This window comes from Capsicum annuum, chromosome 9 (genome assembly GCF_002878395.1).
Source record: "Capsicum annuum cultivar UCD-10X-F1 chromosome 9, UCD10Xv1.1, whole genome shotgun sequence".
NCBI classification, from domain to species: domain Eukaryota; kingdom Viridiplantae; phylum Streptophyta; class Magnoliopsida; order Solanales; family Solanaceae; genus Capsicum; species Capsicum annuum.
In genome coordinates, this window is record NC_061119.1 from 17367901 (window position 1) to 17391774 (window position 23874).

The 23874-nt window shown below is 36.2% G+C and overlaps 4 protein-coding genes across 5 annotated transcripts; 3 read left to right on the plus strand and 1 right to left on the minus strand.

The window, feature by feature from the left end:
• Nucleotides 1–2935: 2935 nt before the first annotated feature.
• Nucleotides 2936–14397, plus strand: LOC107843012. Of its 2 annotated transcripts, XR_007044700.1 has the most exons (4): nucleotides 2936–3869; nucleotides 3946–4456; nucleotides 7564–7682; nucleotides 14037–14397. XR_007044700.1 is itself a non-coding variant. In XM_016687132.2 (3 exons), exons 1-3 carry the CDS (start codon nucleotides 3622–3624, stop codon nucleotides 4302–4304), a joined length of 501 nt encoding a protein of 166 aa, XP_016542618.1. In that variant the 5' UTR covers nucleotides 2936–3621; the 3' UTR covers nucleotides 4305–7536. The 2 variants fall into 2 exon arrangements, 1 of the variants encoding a protein (XP_016542618.1); XM_016687132.2 differs by lacking the exons at nucleotides 7564–7682; nucleotides 14037–14397 and having other exon boundaries at nucleotides 3946–4072; nucleotides 4179–7536.
• Nucleotides 7690–14952, plus strand: LOC124887296. The gene is made up of 3 exons (XM_047396727.1): nucleotides 7690–11176; nucleotides 11250–13977; nucleotides 14429–14952. The coding sequence occupies exon 1, from the start codon at nucleotides 8757–8759 to the stop codon at nucleotides 9729–9731; it is 975 nt and encodes a 324-aa protein (XP_047252683.1). The 5' UTR covers nucleotides 7690–8756; the 3' UTR covers nucleotides 9732–11176; nucleotides 11250–13977; nucleotides 14429–14952.
• Nucleotides 14953–15893: 941 nt separating this feature from the next.
• LOC107842192 (pentatricopeptide repeat-containing protein At5g42450, mitochondrial) lies at nucleotides 15894–18141 on the plus strand. Its single transcript, XM_016685942.2, has one exon. It carries the CDS (start codon nucleotides 16362–16364, stop codon nucleotides 17844–17846), a length of 1485 nt encoding a protein of 494 aa, XP_016541428.1. The 5' UTR covers nucleotides 15894–16361; the 3' UTR covers nucleotides 17847–18141.
• A 653-nt stretch (nucleotides 18142–18794) lies between these two features.
• On the minus strand, nucleotides 18795–22106 carry LOC107843011 (60S ribosomal protein L23a). The gene is made up of 4 exons (XM_016687131.2): nucleotides 21972–22106; nucleotides 21827–21886; nucleotides 19242–19605; nucleotides 18795–19026 (listed from the first exon to the last, which is right to left on the minus strand). Exons 2-4 carry the CDS (start codon nucleotides 21837–21839, stop codon nucleotides 18942–18944), a joined length of 462 nt encoding a protein of 153 aa, XP_016542617.1. The 5' UTR covers nucleotides 21840–21886; nucleotides 21972–22106; the 3' UTR covers nucleotides 18795–18941.
• Between the last annotated feature and the right edge of the window lie 1768 nt (nucleotides 22107–23874).

The window sequence follows — 23874 nt, forward strand, 5'->3', positions numbered from 1 at the left end:
GAGTTGAGGCTGAGGAGGATCGTAACTATTTTTGAGAATCAGTTCAGTTTCATGTCAAGTCGCTCAACTACTGAGGTCATTCATCTCGTGAGGAGATCAGTACAGTTTAGAGAAAGGAAGGACTTATATATGGTGTTCATTGATTTGGAGAAGGTATATGACAAAGTCTCCGGGGAGATTGTGCGGAGGTGCTTGGAGGTTAGAGGGGTGCCCATGGAGTATAACACGTCGATTTAGGATATGTATGTCAACGCGAAAACTCGTGTGAGGAAGATAGAAAGAGATTCAGAACACTTTTCTGTTTTGACAGAGTTGCATCAGGGATCGACTCTTAGCTCATTTTTATTTGTCTTGGTGATGGATGTTTTGACGCGACATATTCAAAGGGAGGTGTCTTAGTGTATGTTATTTGCTAATAATGTTGTACTGATTGATGAGACATAGGGAGGAGTTAATGATAAGCTGATGGTCTTGAGATAGACCCTTAAGTCTAAAGGATTTAGGTTGAGCAGGACGAAGATGGAGTACTTGAAATGTAAGTATAGTAATTTGTCGCATGAGCCGAAGCAGTAGTGGAATTGGATTCTCAGGTCATTCAGAAAAGGGTGAGTTTTAAGTATCTTGGGTTTATGATTCATGGGAATGGTGAGATTGACGAGGATGTCACGCACCGTATTGGTGCACGATGGTTAAGATGGACGCTCATTTCGGGAGTCTTGTATGATAAGAAGGTGTCTTCTAAGCTTAAAGGTAAGCATGGGCGGATTTTTTGGAACCCAGTAACTTTCGTGTGGATCTTTTATTTATATTGAGAAATATAGTAAATATATGATAATTATTAGTTTGGAACCCACAAATGAAGTGTGTTAATGGCCTAGTGGTACAGAAGGAGCTTGCTAAAACTTTGTAGGCTTCTTTGTTCTGGGAACTAACCCTATAAGCCACTATATTTTGATATTTTATTTTGTCAAAGAAACGAAGGTAAGTTCTACAAAGTGACAGTCCGACCGGCTATGTTGTATGTAGCAAAGTGTTGACCTGTTAAGAATTTTCATTTTCAAAAATTAAAAGGTGGCGGAGATGAGGATGTTTGATGAATGTGTAAATTCTAGATTCGCCTCTGAAGGTAAGTTCTACAAAGTGACAGTCTGACCAATTATGTTGTATGGAGCAAAGTGTTGACCTGTTAAGAATTTCCACATTCAAAAGTTAAAAGGTGGTGGAGATGAGGATGTTTGATGAATGTGTGGACTTGTCAGGAGAAATAAGGTTAGAATGAGGTTATCCGGGAGAAGGTGGGAGTGGCATCGGTGGAGGACAAGATACGGAAAGTGAGGTTCCAATGTTTCGGACATATGTCGAGGAGATGCACGGATGCTCTAATACGGAGGTGTGAAAGGCTGCCTATGGATGATTTTAGGCAGTGTAGAGGTAGGCCGAAGAAATATTGGAGGGAGGTGATTAAACATGATATATATTGAGCACACTATCAGAAATTCGCTATTTTCCGATTGAAAAAAGTAGTCGCAAAATTTTTGACTACTTCAGTCGGAAAACTTACTTTTTTATTTTTATTTTTTACAAAGTATTTTTTCGATACTATTTGTTATTACAACGGTCAGAATATTTGGCGCTAAATTTCGGAAAATATATACTCCGACTGCTGTAGTCGAAAATAAAAATAATTAAATAAATATATTACTAAATATATAATCAAGCCCTTATACGAAAATTAAATAATTAATTAAATAAATATGTATTTTCGACTATTGTAGTCGAAAAAATAAGTAATTAAATAAATATATTACTCCCTCCGTCTCATTTTATGTGTCATTATTTCCTTTTTTGTCTGTCTAAAAAAGAATGTCACCTTTTCTTATTTGGTAACTATTTAAAGATACAATTACACTTTTATCCTTATTGGTCCCACTTATAAGGGGCCACTTAATTAAAAATAATAATAGTACATTGTTTTAATAGAGGACAATTTGATTAAAAACATCAAGTCTTTACTTATTTCTTAAACTCCGTGCACGATCAAATGGTGACACATAAAATGGGACGGAGGGAGTACTAAAATATATAATCAGACACTAATATGGAAATTAAATAATTATTTAAATAAATTATTAAATATATATTTCCGCCCACTGTATTTGGAAATACTAATAACTAAATAAATATATGACTAAATATATAATCATATCCCTAATACGGAAAATTAATAATTAATTAAATATATTATTAATTACATTTTCGACCACTATAGTCGAAAATTATAATAATTAAATAAATATATTATTAAATACATTATAAAAAAGCTGCTCTGTAAATATATTAAATTTATTCGACTATTGTAATTGGAAATATTAAATAATTTAAATATATAATTAAATTATATAAAATGTATAACCGACTGAGGTAGTCGAAAATATTAAATAATTAAATATAATAAAAATATTTACGACTAATATAGTCGAAAACTTTATAAATAATTAATTTAAACTTACAATTTTATCTAACTGACTGATGTAGTCGAAAATAATGAATAATTAAATATATTAATTATTTAACCAACCGATGTAGCTGAAAATATTAAATTTCTACCCAAGTAGGAAAATTAAATTATCAAATAATTTATATAAATATAAGAGTAAATACATAATTACAGATCTTGTCCGAAATTTTTAAAAAGATACCTAAACTTTAACTTCTATCTATTACCCCACAAATTTTCTTTATTTCGTTGCAAATACATCATTTTGACACCCTACGTGTATACACGCGCCACAAACGCGTGAAAAGGCAAAAATTAACTTTTTTGACCAATTAGAAGCTGTCACGTATAAATAATTTAATACATAATTTTTTTTAAAATTAATATCTTTTTATTTTTTAAAATTATTTCATACCCTCCCACCCCACCCCACAATCCCACCCATTCACCATTGTCTTCTTTCCAATGAGTTCTTTTGTAATGTCATCTGAATATGAGTTGTTTTATGATGAATTGACATATTTAGAAATATACCCTGCAGTATTAACTACTCTAAGCCGTCAGGAATTTCTCTTTGCTAGGATATTAGAGCACATAAGAACAAAGTCTTATTTACTGTCCATTTAAAACATCTTACTGGATTATGTGTTTTGTTTTGAGCTGCAATGTTTGGATCATATTCCTTCTTATTTCCTTCTTTTTTCTATGTAGAAAATTCTTGGTAGGTTGTCCTTTTGTGTCACTCTAAATCTGTTTATCAGTTCTTTCGGGACAAACTTATATGTCTTAGATTAATAGTATGTGCAAGTGAACCTGCTGATATCTACAAGCACTTGAGAGTACAACAACAACCACCCCAGTATATTCCCAGAACCTGCAAGTGAACCTGTTGATATCAATTTGGTTGTTCTTTTTTTTTTTTGTTTTTTTTCCTGAGGTGGTTAATAAAGAAAACCAATGGCATCAAAAGGCTATGATACTGGACGGCGTAAGAAAGATAAGAAAGGACCTGATAATCTTCCCGCAGGTCAATATACAACACCACGGTAACAACTCTTCAACCACCTACTACAAATATTCTTCCTCCTCCAAGGACAACTATTTCATTACCAAATGCATTTTTCATGCCCCCACCGCCCCACCAGTTCCAGCCCTCTTCTCCCCATAATAGTCTACATTCTGTACCTTCGACATCATCCACACCTAGCCTTTCTGGATTGAGAATTGGAGGTCCTAGCACATCAGCATCGCCATCTATTGATAGTGCTACATCGTCTAATGCTACAATAGCTGCTTCCCAGATTCTGAAATTTAAAGAGGTAGTAGAATATGACGGCAACGGGAGGCTAATTATCGCCCCTGATGGTAATGGGTAAGTAACCCTTATATTTTTTCATAATTTTTAAAATTTTTGAAAGCTAAGATAATTTAATATAATTTTATTGCAGATTCATTCCCGCATATAGCGCCAGACATATGGTTATAGAAGCAACTAAACCATTTTATACGGAGCCATGGGGTAGTTGGAATGAGATTCAACTCGACATCAGAATTCTTATGTGGAAACAATTTATAGTATAATCAAAATTAAAGAATTTACCATTTCAATATGCTATCAATGATGAATTTACCTTTGTATCCATCAACTCATTTCATGACTTTTTATTAAACTATTTTGTAGACAAAATGTGTATGGAATTCTTGTCATGAAAATGAAATACAATGCATTTTCAAGTTGAAAGCAGCTGTACGGATCAAAGAACACTTGTATGAGGCCAGGAGGAACTTGGAAAACTTGGTTGGTTGAATGCTGATGTGTGAGTCAAGTTCTTGGAAAAATGGGATACTCCTGAATATAGGGCGAAGAGGAAACGGGCAAAGGCAAATAGAGAGTCTCAAACGGGTGGCTCGTTGCACACAAGAGGTTCGATGAGTTTCGCTATCCACCGACGAAGACTGGTAATATTAGCTTAAATTTATGATTTGTTCGATTCAGTTCAATGTTCTAATACATGAACTTCGCTCATATATAACGTCAGAAAATACATGTTTAGACACCGCTAGAAAATGTACTCTAATTGGACAAATCGAATCACTTATGCTCTTTGCCTGAACTAAGTAAAAGATCAGAAAAAAACATATAAAAGAAGCAAAAGCCATTTTAACTCCAGGAAGACTAAATATGAACTCTTGTTGTTCACTGCACTTGTGTTTAATAGCATAGTTGGATGTGGAAAATTTGTTAAAACGTATACTAAGGGCTGTGGGGGAATCTTCCAAGCACCTTCAAGTCAACAGAAAGATTTGAAGTCTTGCACCAATTATTAAGATGTAACTATCAAGCCTTGTGACCGAATTATTCAATTTGTAAGTGGTCATTTCCACGTAAGAATTGGACTGCAAAGAGTTGGTATTGGAAAAGTCTATGCATTATGTATAGATATTTCCAAAGTTTTTTATCCTCTAGTTATGCATATTTTTCTGTTCTTTCTTCGTTTGGTCATTATCATGTATAGTTAAAATCTTATATCTATTATAGCATATTCCAACTATGGTTATATCATATCTAGATGCCTTCTCAGGCATTGGAAATAGAAAAATTTGCTTGCACTTGTTGTTTATGCTACATGCACACTACGTTGGTGCAGATCTAGATATCGGGTCCTCCATGATCCAAGCTTTGAAATCGGGTGTACAGATCTAGATATGGATATGGGTGCGGGAAATCTGCTAATAATAATTCAAATGTCTAAAAGTAGAGTTTAGAAAAATATGCCTAAGACGTTCTTGAAACTGTTAGTTCATCATCTGTAATCTTGAACAGCTTAAGAGTTTTTACGAGTTAATTTCTTAAATGATTACTCATGATAACTAATTTACTTAGCAAACTCACTATTTTTGGTAACAATGGATCATTGAGGTATGAAACTCGCGAAAAGCTAAAGACTACATTAGTTTTGTTGTTGATGAATCCACCTCTATTCTTGACGGAGAATATAGGTAAGGCTTGGGAGGAATTTCCAAAGAGTCTAGTTTCCCTTCTAACATTTCAACAACCTTGCTCATGGATGGTCGATTTGATGGATCAGTCTGTATGCACCATAAACTGGCTATGACCCTCTTTCTTGCACATTCGTTCTCCTCTCCATTCATTATCCCGATGAGTTGAAGATCTTCGTCTAGTTCGATTCGTTGATAGAGCCAGTGTGGAAAGTAGATCTCACTCGTGCGATCAGCTCCAGCGTCAACATTTTTTCTTCCTCCAACCATCTCTAGGACCATCATTCCATAGCTATAGGCGTCAGACTTGTGAGAGACACCTCCCAAGTTTTTGCAAATTATTTCTGGAGCAATATAACCAATAGGGCCTCGTGGACCTAATATTGACACACCTCTCTCCGTTTTCAAACACAGTTTGGCAAGACCAAAATCAGAAATCTTACGACAAAAGTTGTCATCAAGTAGGATATTATGAGGCTTTAACATATGAAGCAAAAGAGTAAAACCAATAGTCCAACAATAAACAAACTAGCACCTGAGGAAACAAAATGAAGTCATGCACTATCTGGGAAATTATCTACAATTCAAATAGTAGATACAAACAAGAGAAGAAATATAAGTCGAAAGAATAAAATAAAGAAATGCCTCAAATTTACGCGCCGAGTATCCACAACTTCTGGACAGAATACATAGTTATTATCAGAATTTTCCCGAGCAGCTGCCTTACGTAGCTTGCCACCAGAAACACCGTTATCATCCTTAGACTTTGAACAGGAGTAGTGCAGTTCTAAATCATGATGCATCTCCTTCGGCTTACATTTTTGTGCTATTTCTTTTGCTTTTAGTAACAGCTGTGATATCCAATTCTCAGAAAATATACATCTCAAATGTAAGGTTCCTTTACCACGGCCTCCCATATCTTTAGATGTAGCTTGTAGCTTTCTTGATTGGGTGTCAAATATTATAGCTTTCTTGATTGGGTGTCTAAGACATTGGAGTTTTCAAGAATCAACCTCATTAGGTGTCAAAGGTTGTAGCTTTCTTGATTGGGTGTCAAAGATTGTTGCTTTCTTGATTGGGTGTTAAAGGTTGTAGCTTTCTTGATTTTAGTGTGTTAAATGTTAATGCAAATGCTAAAATATTGTTGTTGCTTTGTGGAACATCTATGGAGTTCTTTTGGTTTGTAGTAGCTTTGTTTCTTGGTTTTGCTTCCCTTGTTTTTAGTGTTACTGATCCTAATGACTTAGCTGTGATTAATGAGTTTAGAAAAGGGTTGGAAAATCCTGAAATCTTGAAATAGCCTGAAAATGGTGGTGGTGACCCTTGTGGTTTACCAGTTTGGCCACATATTGTGTGTGCTAGTAGTAGAATTCAGCAGATTCAAGCTATGGGGTTGGGTTTAAAAGGCCATTTACCTCAAAACTTGAATAAGTTGTCAAAGTTGACAAATTTGGGTTTGCAAAAGAATCAGTTTAGTGGAAAGTTGCCATCTTTTAGTGGTCTGTCCGAGTTGAAGTTTGCTTACTTGAATTTCATCCAGTTCGATACTATACCATCGGATTTTTTTGGTGGACTTGTGAGTCTACAAGTTTTGGCTTTGGATGAAAATCCTTTAAATGCTACTAGTGGTTGGTTATTGCCAGATAGGCTTCAAGATTCAGCTCAGTTGATAAATTGTAATTTGGTTGGTCCCTTGCCTGAGTTTCTTGGTACTATGTCTTCTTTAGAGGTTTTGTTGTTGTCTACAAATAGACTTTCAGGGCCTATTCCAGGTAGTTTCAACAACGCTGCGCTGAAAATGTTTCAGTGGTTTTATTTTTGAAGAAAGAAGACCTGTGGCTACCAAGAACCAGATTGTCCGAAAGTGTCCCCTTTTTGATGTTCCTGCTGTTAGATTGCTAACTACAGCAACATCTGCAAACGAACACTTCTGAGTTCTCAATTAAGTGAAAAATGTCTATTACTGATAGAATTAAGGAGTCATCTGACAGTTTCAATTCTACTATAATTTGAGAAACTAGTTAGTTCATACTTTTGCATTAATCTCTTTTTCTAAAATTTTGTAGGAATATGAAAATGGTGGAAAAGCGCCCGCTTTTCTTAAGGTCACGAAGAGATGCATAAGAAGAAAATGAAGGACAGTACAAGAGGAGATTGGGTCGAAACGCGTGCTAAGGATACATATGTAAGATAATAACTTTTACATAATATTTACTCACATTCACTTTACACAAAATAATATATCAAGATCAAGTTAGAGAGAGAACGACTCTCTTCTCTCTAAAAATCCCCAAAAATCCCCAAAACTCCCCAATGTCGAAAACGACTGCTTCCCCGTGTAATCCAGACCCACCAGCACCGACACCTCCACCGGATCCACTAGACCCAACCCCAGCCGCCATGGAGGAGGACCCCTGAAAGAAAATGTCCGAAGTAACTGAAGAACATTCTGGTCTCAATCTTGGAAATGTCGAAGCCCCGTTAAACTTCGAAAACTTGGAAACATCGACTGTTGACTATGACGGAGATCCTATTCAACTCACCGATGAAGACAAGCAAAAAAAAGATCTGTTATCTTGAAATGTATTGGAAGGAGGTTGAACACCAGTATCTTCGTTCAAAATTGACGGATCTATGGAAACTCCAAGAGAGTGTTATTTTTATCGATCTTGGTGAGGACTATTACACGGTAAAATTAGCACTTGAAGAAAGCTAGAAAAAAATTCTATTGGAAAGCCCATGGTTAGTGGCAGGCTCATACATCTTTATAAGGGTGTGGGAGTTAAACTTTGTGCCTTGCCAGTCAAAAATTGCTTCTACAGCAATCTGGGTCAGGTTACTGTCCTTACCAACAGAGTTTTATGACAAGAATATACTTGAAAAAATTGGATGTCTGCTGAAAATAGATGCATGTACCTCCTCGTCACTACAGGTCGGTGCGCTCGTATCTGCGTCCAGATCCTAATGGAGAAACCTGTTCGCACGAGTGTTATGATTGGGCATCACGAGCAACCGATCTGCTACGAATGAGAAGGCATTTTGTGCACTAACTGTGGTCGATTGGGCCATACAATTAGAACATGTCAATACATTCAACACGTTGGAGAAGACTACCATCAAAATGCAGGCAAAACAAAGTCCCCTCCTTCCCAGCAGGTAGCAACGGAATGGCGAACCGTATTCTTTGGTAAACAAAGTACTAAAGCATCAAAAAAGGAGAAGACCTCAACATCAGGTATGACACAGCTCGACAAGTCTAATGTCAAGACAAAATCATTCGACTACAAATCAGGTAAGTTTCTTGATAAATCCCATCGAAATTCACATCCTCCGACAGGGGCCAATACGCCTAGTGCTTCGGGCAAGGAGAACAATACCTCAAATTTGGACCACCTTAATTTGGACAGGCCTAATTCGGCATGAAATGGAAAGAGGCCCATCTCTGAACCAGGGCCCAAACTCTCAACAAGGAAAAACTAATTGGGCCCAACAAAAGGGTGCAAAGCCTAAGAGAATGAGTACCCAACCGGGTAAGGCCCAAACTAATTTCTTAAAGGGTCAATCTTCTTCTTATAAAAATAGTAAGTCCAATATGGGCTCCACTAATAAATTTGAAGCCCTTAATCATGTTGACACCTTGACCTCTCAGAGTGATATGATCGTCTCTGGTCAAATCAACCAGGCAAACTGCCTCTTCGTGCAGACTGACGCCTCTGAAAATCCCTCCTGCTCCACTTCTCATCATCACCAACCTATAGCTCTTGAAAAGGAGTATGTGGCCACTAAGACTTTTCATAAATACTCACTTACTTCTTCTCCACCCTCTAAACCTATCTTCTCACAAAATGAACTCCACAGAACCCTCCTAGATCAATCGTTCCTCCATAGCTCTAGTCTCAGCGCTACAACCTTTAGACTATGCACCAACTTCTTGGTTAGAAATGGGTCTACAGAATATGTCGATCACCTTCCAAGGGATAGTAGATGGAAGACAGGTACAAGTGGTACTCCAAAATCCAGAGTATCTGGCACTGTTGGTCATGGAATCCTTGAACAAAAGCTTGGCAAACTATGGCAACAATCTCTGGATGACCACCCTGCTGACAGCTGCCAACCAAAACCCAATGGAGAGCTTATCAACAGAGCCACATTAAACCAAGTCTCACAGACTCTCCCTTTTTTCCCGCCACCAAATCCTCTATTGCTTCTAAATAGACCCCCTTGCTTTCACTAGAGAATTCTCCTCTCAAGTGGAAAGCCCTCAGGAAAAAGTTCCCTCTCCAGAGATATGGGAAAGAGAAAAAACCCTGGAAATGCTAAAAGCAAACAATCGAGAAATGGAAGCTCTTCTAGCAACCATGAAAGTCCCCATAATAGAATCAACCACTCTAGACAAACAGATAGGATTAAGATTCGCAGAATTAGTAAACGAGATATGGATAATCCTGATTCCATGGAACTTAAACAAGTTCACAATGAACATCAAGTTCCCAAGCGTCCTGACAAGGGGGAACTTTCTTATCTCTCTAAACCCTCTGAAGACCATGATCAATATCAATTCACCACAGTCACCCCTGGACCCTCAGGACAAGGGGAAATCAGTGACTGCGAATCACTCTCCACCTCACAACAAATTGATGATGAACCTAATAATATGGAATACTAGAGGCGCAAACAATGTTGAATTCTGGAGCCACTACAATGATATATTATGCCTCCATAAACCTGTCGTGCTAGCTCTTCTTGAAACTAGAATGAGTGATCACCACCAACTAACTCAAGACCTCAGTTATGACTGTCTGATCCAATCTGCTGCTATTAGAATGTCCGGTGGTCAAGTCCTTATGTAGAAAGAGGATATGTTCAATATCACTGACATATCTATCACTCCTCAGAGCATTCATGTTGCTGTCAAGGTAACTTCTCCACCCTCTTCTTGGTTCCTTAGTATTGTGTATGCCAGTCCTCATGTTAATACTAGGAAATCTCTTTGGGATCAACTCTCCTTAATGGTTAACACCATTGCTAGTAATTTTGACACTAGCTGGCTGGTAGGAGGTGACTTTAACGAAATTCTTATAGCTCATGACAAACATAGTGGTAATCTCATAATGCCTAGTAGAGTCAACTTGTTCTGGAATTGTGTCAATCATTGTAAATTAGTTGATTTAGGTTTCAAGGGTAGCAAATACACTTGGACAAATAAAAGATACCGCCATTGAAATAATCTTATTCTTGAAATACTCGACAGATGCCTAGCTAATGTGCAATGGCTTCATCTCTTCCCAGAGTCTTCCGTCACTCATCTCCCTAGAACCTATTCTGACTACTGCCCTATCCTCATCCAGCTGAATAGAGACCTCCCACCGAAGGATAAACCTTTCAGAATGGAACCCATGTGGTCCTCTCACTCAAACTTCCCTGACTTGATAAATCAAGCCTTCCAGAATAGTGAGGATCTTACAAGTTCTACTCACTCATTTCAGTCCATTATTATTCATCCATTCTAAGAAAAAAATCTTTTATCAAGACTAGCTGGGTTACAAAAGATCCCTCACTATCCCATTAGTTTTTTCCTCCATAATCTTGAGGATTCTTTGACTAAACAGTATAAGGAAATCCTCATATTAGAATATGAATTCTGGAAAGTCAAATCTAGGGTTAATTGGCTCATTGAAGGTGATACTAATACTAGATTTATTAGAATATGAATTCTGGAAAGTCAAATCTAGGGTTAATTGGCTCATTGAAGGTGATACTAATACTAGATTTTTCCACAGTTCTACTCTTAACAGGAGAAGGAAGAATAATATCAATGCCCTGAAGGATGACCTGGGTAACTGGCAGTACTCTCAGGGGGATACAGAGGACTCTATCATGTCTTTCTACACATCTCTTTACACAACGGACCATTCCAGCTCTACCAGGAACTATCTCACTAACCCTTCTTCTAGTGGTTCTATCCCTCCAGCTGCTTATGCCTTGTTAGACAATCTTCCTACCATTTCTGAAATAAGGAAATCTGTCTTTATCTTCAAACCAACAAAAACACCTAGACCAGATGGTCTTCATCCACTTTTCTTTCAGAAATTCTGGGACTCTACCCATACTCAGCTTATCTCCTTTTGTAACAAGGTCTTCTCTCTGGGTACAATGGATAAAGAGGTTAACACTACTTATCTTTGTCTTATCCCGAAGTGTCAGAATGTTGTTACTCTTAAGAATTACAGACCTATTGTCCTCTGTAACACTCAATACAAGATCATAACAAAAATCATTGCCAATAAGATCAAGCCTTTCTTGAGTAAAATCATTTCTCCAACTCAAGCAAGTTTCCTGCCTAATCGAAGAGCTTCTGACAATGCTATCATCGTGCAGGAATTTCTGAATCACTTTTCCAAAATGAAGGGAGCAAAAGGAAACATGATTCTCAAAATCGATCTTGAAAAAGCTTTTGATAGGATAGAATCATCTTTCATCAGACAAGCTCTTTTTTTCTTTAAATTCCCCCCCTTCTCTCCAAGCTTATCATGTCTTGTATCTCCTCGTTTCTATCTCTGTCCTTATTAATGGTTCTAAAAACCCCTTCTTTACTCCTTCTAGGGGAATGCGGCAAGGCGATCCCATATCTCTGTACATCTTCATCCTCTGCATGAAACTTCTATCCAGGAGGATTGAATATGAGGTAGATATCCTTAACTGGACCTCTATTTCTATCAGTATATGAGGACCCAAGCTGTCCCATCTCTTCTTTGCTGATGACCTAACTCTTTTTACCAGAGCCAATACTTCCAACTGTCAAACTGTCAAAAGGACCCTTGACATCTTTAGCTTTTTCTCAGGTCAAAAGGTCAATAGGACTAAGTCTAAGATAATCTTCTCCAAAAATTGCTCTAGTGATGTCACTAACAACATTTCCACTCTTTTGGATATTCCTACCTGCAACATCTTTGGGAAATATCTGGGGTTTCCTATTTTCCATAGATCTCTCACTAAAGCGAACTTTCAGTTCATCATAGATTGGATGAAAACAAAGCTCTCAGGTTGGAAAACCAAATTGCTTAACCAGGCTGGCAGAACCACTCTCATCAAAGCTACTCTTAATAGTATTCCTAACCATTCAATCCAATACATTGCAATCCCAGCTGGAGTTTATAAGCACATTGATAAAATCCAACGAAACTTCATTTGGGGCACCTCCGATAGTAAGCAGAAAATGCATATGGTTAACTGGGAAATGGTCACTAGACCGAGGCACCTTGGTGGCCTTGGTATCCAACAAGCTAGTCATAAGAATGCTACTTCCCTAACAGCTTTAGCTTGGAGATACACTTCTAACCCCCAGTCCCTTTGGGCCAGAGTCTTGACAAATAAATTCTCCAGACTTATCAGAACCTCCATAAACCAGTCCCAGGGTGCCTCTAGAACTTGGAGGAATATTATCAGGGGTCTTGATACCTGTTCAAAGGCGTCTGTGTGGATCATCCACAAGGGTGATAGGGTAAAATTTTGGACTGATAGATGGCTACCCAATAGTGAACCCCTTAGCAGTATTATCAGGGACCTATGCCTCATAATATGTTGGACTTGAAAATTTCTGACATATGGAAAAATGGTTCTTGGGATCTTTCCTCTTTACCCTTCCAGCTATCGATGTTTATTACCCATTCCATTCAACACACCTTCTTTCCAGATACCTTGGGCATGAATGATTATCCTATTTGGACTCTCACTGGCAAAGGAATTTTCACCACTAAAAGTGCCTACAAACTCATCACTTCCACAACTCACCCTCCTCTTTGTCATAAGGATTACAATTGGATTTGGTCCTAAACTCAACTCTTAGTCGTATAACTGTGCCTATTGAACCTTATTGTAAGTTCTACACAGACCAGAATGAACACATTCCCTATATCTTCTGGTACCGCTCAAAAGCCATCTCACTCTGGAATGTTTTCTTCCAAAGGATCAACTGTAGTACTCCTTCCATTACTAACCTTAACAGTGATAACTTCATGGAAATTGTTAGGGACTAGGCTGGCAACAACATGGCGGATCAGTACATCAGCCTACAACCTCTAATCATTTTTTGCTTGTGGGAAATCTGGAGGTGCAGAAATGATAACCTGTTTAACAACTTAAATACTTCTCCCTCCTTTAAGAATGCTTATGCTAATACTGTTGAATACTTTTACCTTATTCCTTCACCCTCTTCCCTTTACCAGGAAGCCACTATTCATGTACGTTAGCTTCCCCCTACGAACACCCCTTACAAGCTCAACACTGACGGAGCGTGCCTTGGAAATTCGGGTATAGGAGGTTGTATTAGAAATAGCAATGGTGATTGGATTATTGGCTTCGTTAAGGGCTTTCCCAACGCAACCAACAACCAAATGGAGTTTTTAGCACTTCTTGAAGGTCTCAAATTAGCGGAGAACCAGAATCTCTTCCCTATTGAGATAAACGTGGACTCAACTGAGGTAATTCATATGTTAAAAGATAGAAACATACATTATAATCCTATTCTTGAATCTTACAGGTGCCTGCTGAGAAGGGTGGGGCATCCACCAGTGACCCACGTCTTTAGAGAGCAAAATTATGTTGCAGACTATCTAGTTAAAGAAGGAGCAGCAAAGAAACTTTTTGGCACAACTAAATTTTTGGCAGTTCCTCTGGTGTATGCACAAAAACATGTGTGGGCAGACATTCTAGGAACTGAGTTTACTAGGAAGATCAATCAGTGTACTAATTATCAAAATGTTGATACTCATATTTTTGTACCTGACTAACAAGTCAACAGTTTGTAACAAACCTCTATTTTGGGTTTTCTAATATATCGCCTTGTTACAAAAAAAAAAGACTTTTACTTACATTGTTTTATTATTACCCAACTTTGCTTGTTTACATACTGACAAATAATTTTTCTTTCAGGAAGAATTTCAAAAAAGAATAGAAGATTGGCGTCAAACCCAACCTACTTCAGAGGATGGCCATGGTCCAACCATCACCTGCAGATATGCTAATATGTGGACAGTTGTAGTAGGTGGTCCAAAAAAGGTAGAACCTACGGGACAGGGATTCTCCAATCCTCCAGTAGTCCTCCGTTGTTTCTCAGTTCCTCTTCTACTTTGCAAACTATGGAAGAAATGGAAGCGATGAAAAAATAAATTGTGGAATTGACGCAACAATGTGCAGCTAACGATGCTAATTTGCTAAATTTGAGGAGTTGGTTAAGAAGCACATGCCTCAAGTATTTCATGATGTGGAAGATAGTGAATCTGATGATAATTAGATTGTAGTTTTTGATTGTGACATTTAGATGTTTAATCTATTTGATTTGATGTTTGTTTTGGATGTTTTAAAGTGGTTGTATTTATAAATTTTTGTTGTGTTTGATCCTATTGTGAAAAATACTTTAGTTATGTTGTTTATAATCTGAGAGCAGTGTAAGCTAATGCAAGATTTAATTGTATAATTATTAGGTGAATATTTTTATTAAAATTATTAAATAATTATTTATTAATGTTTCGACTACAGTAGTCGAAAAATTATTATTATTAAATAATGATTTATTAAACTTTCGACTACAGTAGTCGGAATAATTATAATTATTAAATAATTATTTTTTAACTTTCCGACTACAATAATTATTTATTAAATTTTCGACTATCGCAGTCGGACAATATATAATTATTAAATAATTACTTATTAGCTTTTTGACGACAGTATTCGGAATAATTATAATTATTAAATAATTATTTAATAAATTTTTTACTAGAGTAGTCGGAATATTTATAATTTTTAAATAAATATTTATTAAATTTTCGACTATGTTTTCGACTAATGTAGTCGAAAATTTTCGACTACAGCAGTCGAAAATATTTTTTCGACAAGCTATATTCCGACTACCATGGAATAGTCAGAAAATAGTCGGTACAACGTTGTTTTCCAATCATTTTCCGACTACATCAACCGTCAGAAAAATGATGTTTTCTAGTAGTGGCAATTACAACTTACGGAGAACATAACCCTTGATAGAAAGGTGTAGAGGACTCGGGTTAGGGTAGAGAGTTAGTGGGTAGGAGTTCGACCGTGATAGTAGGGATGAGTGTTTGATTTGTATCTGAGTTTGGATTTTCTTGTTCGTTGTGTTTCACTGATGTATATGATTTTATAGTATTACCTTGTGGGTATCTTATTTCCTTTATTATCTAGCAGTGTGTTATAATTTTGTTCTGTACTTTTATATTTTTTTGTTTGTTATACTGTTATCTGTCATGAACCGAGGTTGGTAGTGGTATAGACTGCGTACACTTTATCCTCCCCAAACTCCACTATATGGAAATACAATGAATATATTATGTTAATAATGGTGATGACATTCCAACTATTTTTGTACACCATAATTAATTTTACGAAATCAATAATTATTAGTAAATAATTTTGTCCATAAAAACTAAAACATGCGTAAAGAATCACATAATGTTTGTTGTCTCCACTGCCATACTATACTTGTTGAAAACTTGGCCAATGGTGTGTGCATGTAGATAATAAAATTACAAGCTTAATTAATTTGTTGCTCTAGAAGTTGTCAATTTATTACACTCCTATATCAGCTCAATTCCACTACACTACTTGAAGTAACTAATATTCCGAGACATGGAATAAAAGACCAAAATTTTTAGTTTATGAACAATGAAAGAATCCAATAATTCATTTCAAATAAAATTCATAATGTTAACTCGCTCGTACTTTTCAAAAATACATCCATATTAAATCTATTAAAATAGTGCATTTTTTAGTATCCGACATGCACTGGTCCATATTTTGAAGACTCCGAACAACATAAATTAGCCCATTCACCATGCGTTATATGAATTCATTGTGCTTGTTCCGTTCTACTCGATTATCTTGTAAATGGCTTACCCAAACTGATCCAATTGCCTACCAACTGTTCGATGAATTGCCTCAACGAGATGTAGTATCAGCTACATCTTTAATAAGCCATTTTACTAGATTGAACCAACACAATAAAGCTATCTCTATGTTCTCAAAAATGTTTGCGTTGAATATTAAACCCAATGAGTTTACATTCAGCGTTGTTATGCAGTCATCCGTGTTTCTCGATGATTCAAATTTAGGAAAGCAGTTTCATGGGGTTTCGATAAAACTTGGGCTTAACTCGAATGTTTACGTGGGTAGTTCGCTTTTGAACCTTTACGTGAAGTTAAGTAGCGTTGACGAAGCTCGATTTGTTTTTGAGGATACACATGAACCAAATGCTGTTTCGTACACGAGTTTACTATGTGGGTATCTTAAAGAAGATAGGTTTGATGAAGCGATGGAAGTCTTTCGGGTGATTCCAGAGAGGAATGTTGTTTCTTGGAATGCTATGATTAGTGGTTTTAGCAAGAAAGGACGTAATGAAGAGGCTGTTGATCTTTTTGTTGAGATGTTGAGACGAGGTTGTGTGCCTGATCAATCGACTTTTCCTTCTTTGTTTAGTGCAGCTGCAAATATGGCGGTGTTAGGAAGGGGAAAAAGTTATCATGCTTGTGCTTTGAAGTACTTGGGTGAGGTTGGTGTGTTTGTGGGGAATTCTCTTGTTAGTTTTTACGCGAAATGTGGGAGTTTAGAGGATTGTGTTCGCGTTTTTGTTGGACTTTGTGAAAGAAATGTAGTGAGTTGGAATGCTTTAATATGTGCTCATGCCCAGAATGGGAGCGGGGAAGCCGCGATTGAGTTGTTTCAGAGGATGAAAGAGGTGGGAGTCAAGCCAAATAGTGTCACTCTTCTTGGTTTGTTATTGGCGTGTAGTCATGTTGGTCTTGTTGATGAGGCCTATACGTATTTTGAGCAGGCAAGAACTCAGGATGCTGAGCTGTTGAAATCTGAGCATTATGCATGTATGGTTGATCTGTTATCGCGTTCAGGGAGGTTTCAACAAGCTGAGAAATTTATTCAGGATTTGCCTTTTGATCCTGGTTTAGGATTTTGGAAGGCATTGTTGGGGGGCTGCCAGATTCACTCTAACACGAAGTTAGGGGAGTATGCTGCTGAAAAGGTGTTGGCTTTAGAGCCCGGAGATGTTTCATCGTATGTGATGCTGTCGAATGCACATTCTGCTGCTGGAAGATGGCAGAGTGTGTCCATTGTAAGGAATGAGATGAGGGAAAAGGGATTGAAGACGGTCCCTGGTTGTAGTTGGGTTGAAATCAAATGCAAAATTCATGTATTTGTTACTGGAGACAAGAGACATGCCCACAAGTCTGAGATTTATGAACTTCTTGGCTACTTCCTCGAGCACGCAATGAAGAGTCAAGAAACTGATTTTCTTCGAGAATTTTGATACATAGCTCCACAATTCAATGTCCAGCGACACAACATGGAAGGGAAAACGAAGATGTCATTGCCGCTCACCTTGTAATTTTTTGAAGTACTACAGAATAGATATCAAATATCAATGAATTTTAAAGATGCATTTGAAGGTACCTAGTCAAGTTTCTTGAGATTGTGAGGTATATTGAGAAGTTAAATGGGGAGAAACAGGGAGTATTAATTAAGTCTTTCATTGAATCCATATGGTTGTGAAAAATGTTTACCCCTGTACCCGATGTAAATGGGCAAAAATAATGAAGTTAGAACATATACTTTGGGATCTGAATAAAGGTCAAAAACTCTGCCACAAGGAAATTGAGTGCTGGAGGTTGCTGTACAAAGATATACCAAAACCATTCGCGGTATTGAGGTGAAACAAGAGGATTTAACCTTACATACCTCAATTCTCAACTTACAACTACTACCCACTTGATGAATTCTTTGATGAAGCTTTAATCTATAAAGGCACGGTGCTTAAGTTACGCAGATAATGCTATGGTATGAGGAACTAAAGATATCCAAATTATATTAGGAGAATGCCTTGAACAAGTATTAGCAACCAGCTATAATCACAAAATGTGTAAAGGAATTATAAACAAAACTTCCTCGTTAACTTCAAAGCAGAGTGATCACGTACTAACAAAAACAGTCAGCACTTACCGGATACTGCTGGGCAGATAATATTCTTGTAATACAGAAGCATCTATGCTGGTTGGACAAATGATATGGTTGCTCAAGATCATTAGCGTACTAGTTAATATCTATTTCATGGAAGCATAACTTAAAAACCAAAAGAGGACATTAACTTAAAGAGGCAATGTAAGGCTCACAATCATTCATGATTCTTGACCCCCTTCGACTCAAGGGGCTTAAGATCATAGAAACCCCTTTGAGAGAAATTTAAGAAAAATCGAGGACAAGGTTGAAATTCCCTTATATATGGAGCAAATACGTCTCTGAAATGCAAAATTTAGAATCCAAAACACAAGGCACTTGCATTCAAGTGTTCAAAGAAACAAAAATCAAATATTCTAAATTCTCTTAAAATACTAAACAGGCCATTAATTTAGATGATCCCAATCTTGTTGGCGACATCCAAAGCATCATAGTCAGGAGTCAACCTCACATATGCCTTCTTTGTACCATCAGGCCTGAACAATGAAGACAAAAAGCAGTTTAGCAAGGAATGAACAAGGCAAAATGAAGAACAGCTGATGAAGTTGAAAGAAATATAGTCCTTGAGCAGGTTGACATTCTTTCATCGTTTGACATGATGGTTGGACGCCGACCAATTTTCATATGAACCTTTGAATTTTATCATTTTAGGACTATATTGGTATGAAGAACAGCACAGCAGGAAATATACCTGATCAATGTGTTGATTTTCTTTGTCTGAATGTCGTACATCTTCTTCACAGCATCCTTTATCTTCTTTTTATCAGCTTTGAGGTCCACAATGAAAACAAGAGTGTTGTTGTCTTCAATCTTCTTCATCGCAGACTCGGTGGTGAGAGGATACTTGAGAATGGCATACTGATCAAGCTTGTTCCTTCCAGGTGCACTAACACGAGGATACTTGGGGTTTCTATCCTTCTTCAAAGTTCTAGGACGGTGGAATGTGACTTTTGTCCTTATCTTTTGTGACTTCTTCTTAGAGGTTGATCCTGACTTGACAGCCTTGGCAGCCTTGACGGCTTGAGCCTTAGGGTCAGTTTTTTTGGTTGAATCACCTGCAATCAAAGATTAAAATTCCAGTATTAGGATTTTAGTACAGAGGCAGCAAATAAATTAACATCCACTCTTCAAATCAATCTAAGTAGTACAATTGATTTTTCCTCCTAGCACATTTAGAATTTATACACTTATCTACACACCTCTAAGCCTAGTTCGTCCTAGTCATAAATGAATTACTTCCTGCAGGTTTCAATGTCTTTAGGTAGCAGGATGTTAGAAGATCACCCAAATCAGAATATTGACTCTTATACTAACCCTAATGATTCCATAATTGAGAGTATTAAGCAGGCCAGGTAAAAAATTCAAGCCTAATTAAGATAATCTTTCTCGAAACAAACAAAAAATCTAAATATTGCAAAACTATTTCAAATATACTAGCTTCTCATTTATCAAGCTTCCGGAACCTACCGAGGGCCCACTTACCATACACAAAGTAATTAAGGCAACTACTCTAGTTTCAAGAAATTTCAGAAATGCACCAATTATACACAACCCTATACATCTGTCCAACTCCACTTACAGACTTCTTTTTTTTGCAAGTATTAAAGCTCCAATTGTTACTAAAACAATGGCACATTTATCAAGATCACATAACCTATTTCGACTTGCTATAGACAACAATAATCAATGCAATAATTATATTTTCCTGAAACTTCAGAAATGCACCAAACATACAAGTCCCTGACTACTACCTCTCCCACTCCAATTATCAGTTTTTTTGCAAAAATTGAAGCTGCAGTTTCTACTAAAACAAATGACTCATAACATGACTCATTAATATGTTTTCCAATAATCTCAACAAAATGCAGAAAAACACCACACCACTAGACTATTCACCAAAACAACTCAATGCCATTTTCCACCCAACAACATACCTAGTGAAGTCCCACAAAGTGGGATATGGGGAGCGCAGAATGTAGGCAAACCTTGCCCCAACCTCTAGGAGGTAGAGAGTCTCTTTCAAAAAGACACTCGGCTCAGGGGTTTAACAGCTTCAACTAAGCATTTTCTTATTACAATACTGGAAAGTCCTCACTACACAAAAGCTACTATCACTACCCCCAACAGACAATAAGAACCCAGACTTATTAATGCCTTTGCCATAAATTACAATAAAAATACTGAAATCTTTTTCCAAATGTGTTATCGACACCAATTAAATAGTCCTCCGGTTAACTTTTACTTGTCCAATATACTAAAAGTACATTTTCAGTTTTAGCATATCAAGGAAAAACATAGTAACTTTTTTCATGCTTAGACCTCAACATTAATTATTACTTGTTCCCCAAATTATTTCCCAAGACATATATCTACACTTCAATTAATATGTGTGTACTGTGGTAAAATACTCCTGCTAATCATAGTTTCTTAGAAAGTGTGCAAAGTCCAAATTGGACAAATAAAAATGACCAGAGGGCTACAAAGAGCATATCACAGATTAGAGCTAAGTTCAATAAATACTCATATTTTTTTCACACATAAAGACAACAGCTTTTCACATTTCCAACAACACAACAGGCATATTCTTCACATATTCTAAACTATATCTCAAATGATAGCAAAATTAAGCCACACCAGAAAAAAGAAATCAAACACAAAAAAAAAAGAATTAAGGTTTTAACAGCTTCAAATGTTAAAAATCCTCTGGATATTCATGCCTTTAACACAAGTAACAATAAAACTACTGAAATCTTTTATCAAATGTATTATCAACACCAATTATATATAAGTCCAACAATTATCTAATCCCTCCATCCCATTTTAACCGTCCCAAACTGGGATGGCACAGCTATTAAGAAACCATTGATTGGTAATGTAACTTTACCATTTTGCCCCTCTTAATTGTGTCTTGTTGTTAGTTCATGGATGACTAATAACAAAACACCATTTATATTTTTAATGGTACACTTCTTTGCAACATTTTTCAAAGATGCTAATAAAAAGGAGTAATGAATTACACTAAGGGTATAATGGTAAAAAAAAAATTGTCTGTCGTAAAATGGGACATCAAATTAGGAAATTTGGGACGGATAAAATGGGACGGAGGGAGTATATTATTAGACAACATAAAAACAACAACTTTTCATATTTCCAACGATATAATAAACATAGCTCAGCACATATATTAACCAAATCTCACAAAAAAAGAGCAAAAAATGTCAGCATATTCAACTCATATATTAACCGAATCTCACCAAAAAAGAGCTAAAAATGTACCTTTAGGAGCCATTTGGATAGGTAGAAATTCTGAACCCTACAATAAATTCACCAACTTACCTACAAACAGATGAATCATATAAATATATGCATTATATATAGTAAAAAAAATTTAAGATTTAGGGTTTGATGGAAGTGTATATACCTGAGAGAAGGAAGAAGCTGCTACGGGGATTTAGGGTTTTTGGAGAGTGAAGCAGTATGGATATTTATAGTAGGGCTTAGCTAAGGGTGAATGTTTGAATCTTGAAGCCCAGTTTATTCAGTACATATTGGAGGCCCATAATTAGAGTGGTAGGAGAAGCCAGATAAAAGAAGGGAAAAATAACATAAATATAGAGCTTTAACTTACTATATTTACAAAGATTTTCACCATTACAAAATAATTATAAAATTTAAACTAATTATGTACCTTCATTGGATGTATCGAAAGCTAATTATACATCTTTATTTAGGAAATAATGTATCTTCGTTGGATGTATTATGTATCTCGACAGATCCAAAATAAAAAAAAATGTATCGGGAGCTAATTATGTATCTGTACAAAGGAAAAATAAAAATTCCAATGGCTTTGGCTACTCTAACCTTCCCGACCACGATTTTGTTATTTTTTTTTTATCACTAACTACAAAAGTGTCATCAGAGATGAAATTCCGAATGTCTTTAACGCCGAATAAATAAATGTATCTTGATTTAATGTATTGGGAGCTAATTATGTATCTCGACAGATTCAAAATTGAGATTTTTAGTAATTATGATAAATGTTGAGATTCTGTAATTAAACTCCAAACTATCGGAATTTATGTTACTTAGCCATAAAAGAATACCATTTACAACACATAAAATTGTAAAAAACAGTGTCGATGTGATCAAGAAGTCATGGGCTCAAGATGTGGAAATAACATTTAGTAGAAATGTAAGGTAAGATTGTGTACAATAGATCTTTATGATCTGATCCTTTTTCAAACCTCGCATATAGGGAACTTTAGTGCATCAGACTGCCTTTTAAGTCTTGATAGCTGTTTTTTTTTTTTTTTTTATTCGGGATGTTTTTTTCTCCATTTTTTTCAAATTATGTTTCACTTTTTGTTTTTCGATAGTCAAACAGTTTAGTTTGACCATAAATTTAGGCACGAAATCTTCAAGATTTTAAATTAAAGTTTATATATTTGAAAACTACGCAAAAAGTATTATAAGTCAAATTATTGACAATTCAAAATATTTAAAAGATATATAAAAAAACTACGATCAAAGATAAATTTGTTTGAATCTCGAAATCTGAAAAGTGATACATAAGACGGAGGGAGTAATATTTAGTCATTGTTTAAATATAATTAAACATATATTTTTGAATTACAATTAATATTTAAATAAAAATATCCCTAACATTTTGTGTTGAAATTCAAAACTTTAATTAGTTGAACTCCAACTAACATACTAGAGTCATAAGTAGAGGAAGAGATCGGTGAAATGGAAAGAGAAGCAAAACGAGTTCTCAATCAGGGATTAATAAGCTTTGACTAGGGAGAAGGAGACCTTCTCATACCCACCCTTACAAGAGTCTAACGGAGAAAAGTATATGCCCAATAGGGGAAGACTACAATAAAAGGATGTCGGTATGTTGATGGCTAGCTTGTAGATGTAAATGTTGGACCTTAGTTTGTTGATAGATTTGATTTTGGAGAATAGGTCTGAATTTGAGGTCCGACATAAAAGTCCACTAACCGTGCTGAACTGGTTAGTGATGGAAGCAATTTCCACAAACGGAGAACAAAAGCATGTACTTGACCACTCATCCATCGGTTTTTATGTAAAATCTTTAATTAATACGCTAGGAATATAAGTAGGGCAAAATGGCTCGATGGTGTACTATGTCCGTTTTGTAATGTGCATACTCCTACTTACATGTTTGTCATCTGAACCCTTTAACTCACTAAAACTCAATATTTTAAGCCTTTTGACCGTTGACCGAATCTATGTGGCATTAAAATTTCTGAGTAGGATTTTACTACACGCGTGTATGAGCGAGTGAAAGCAATATATTTATA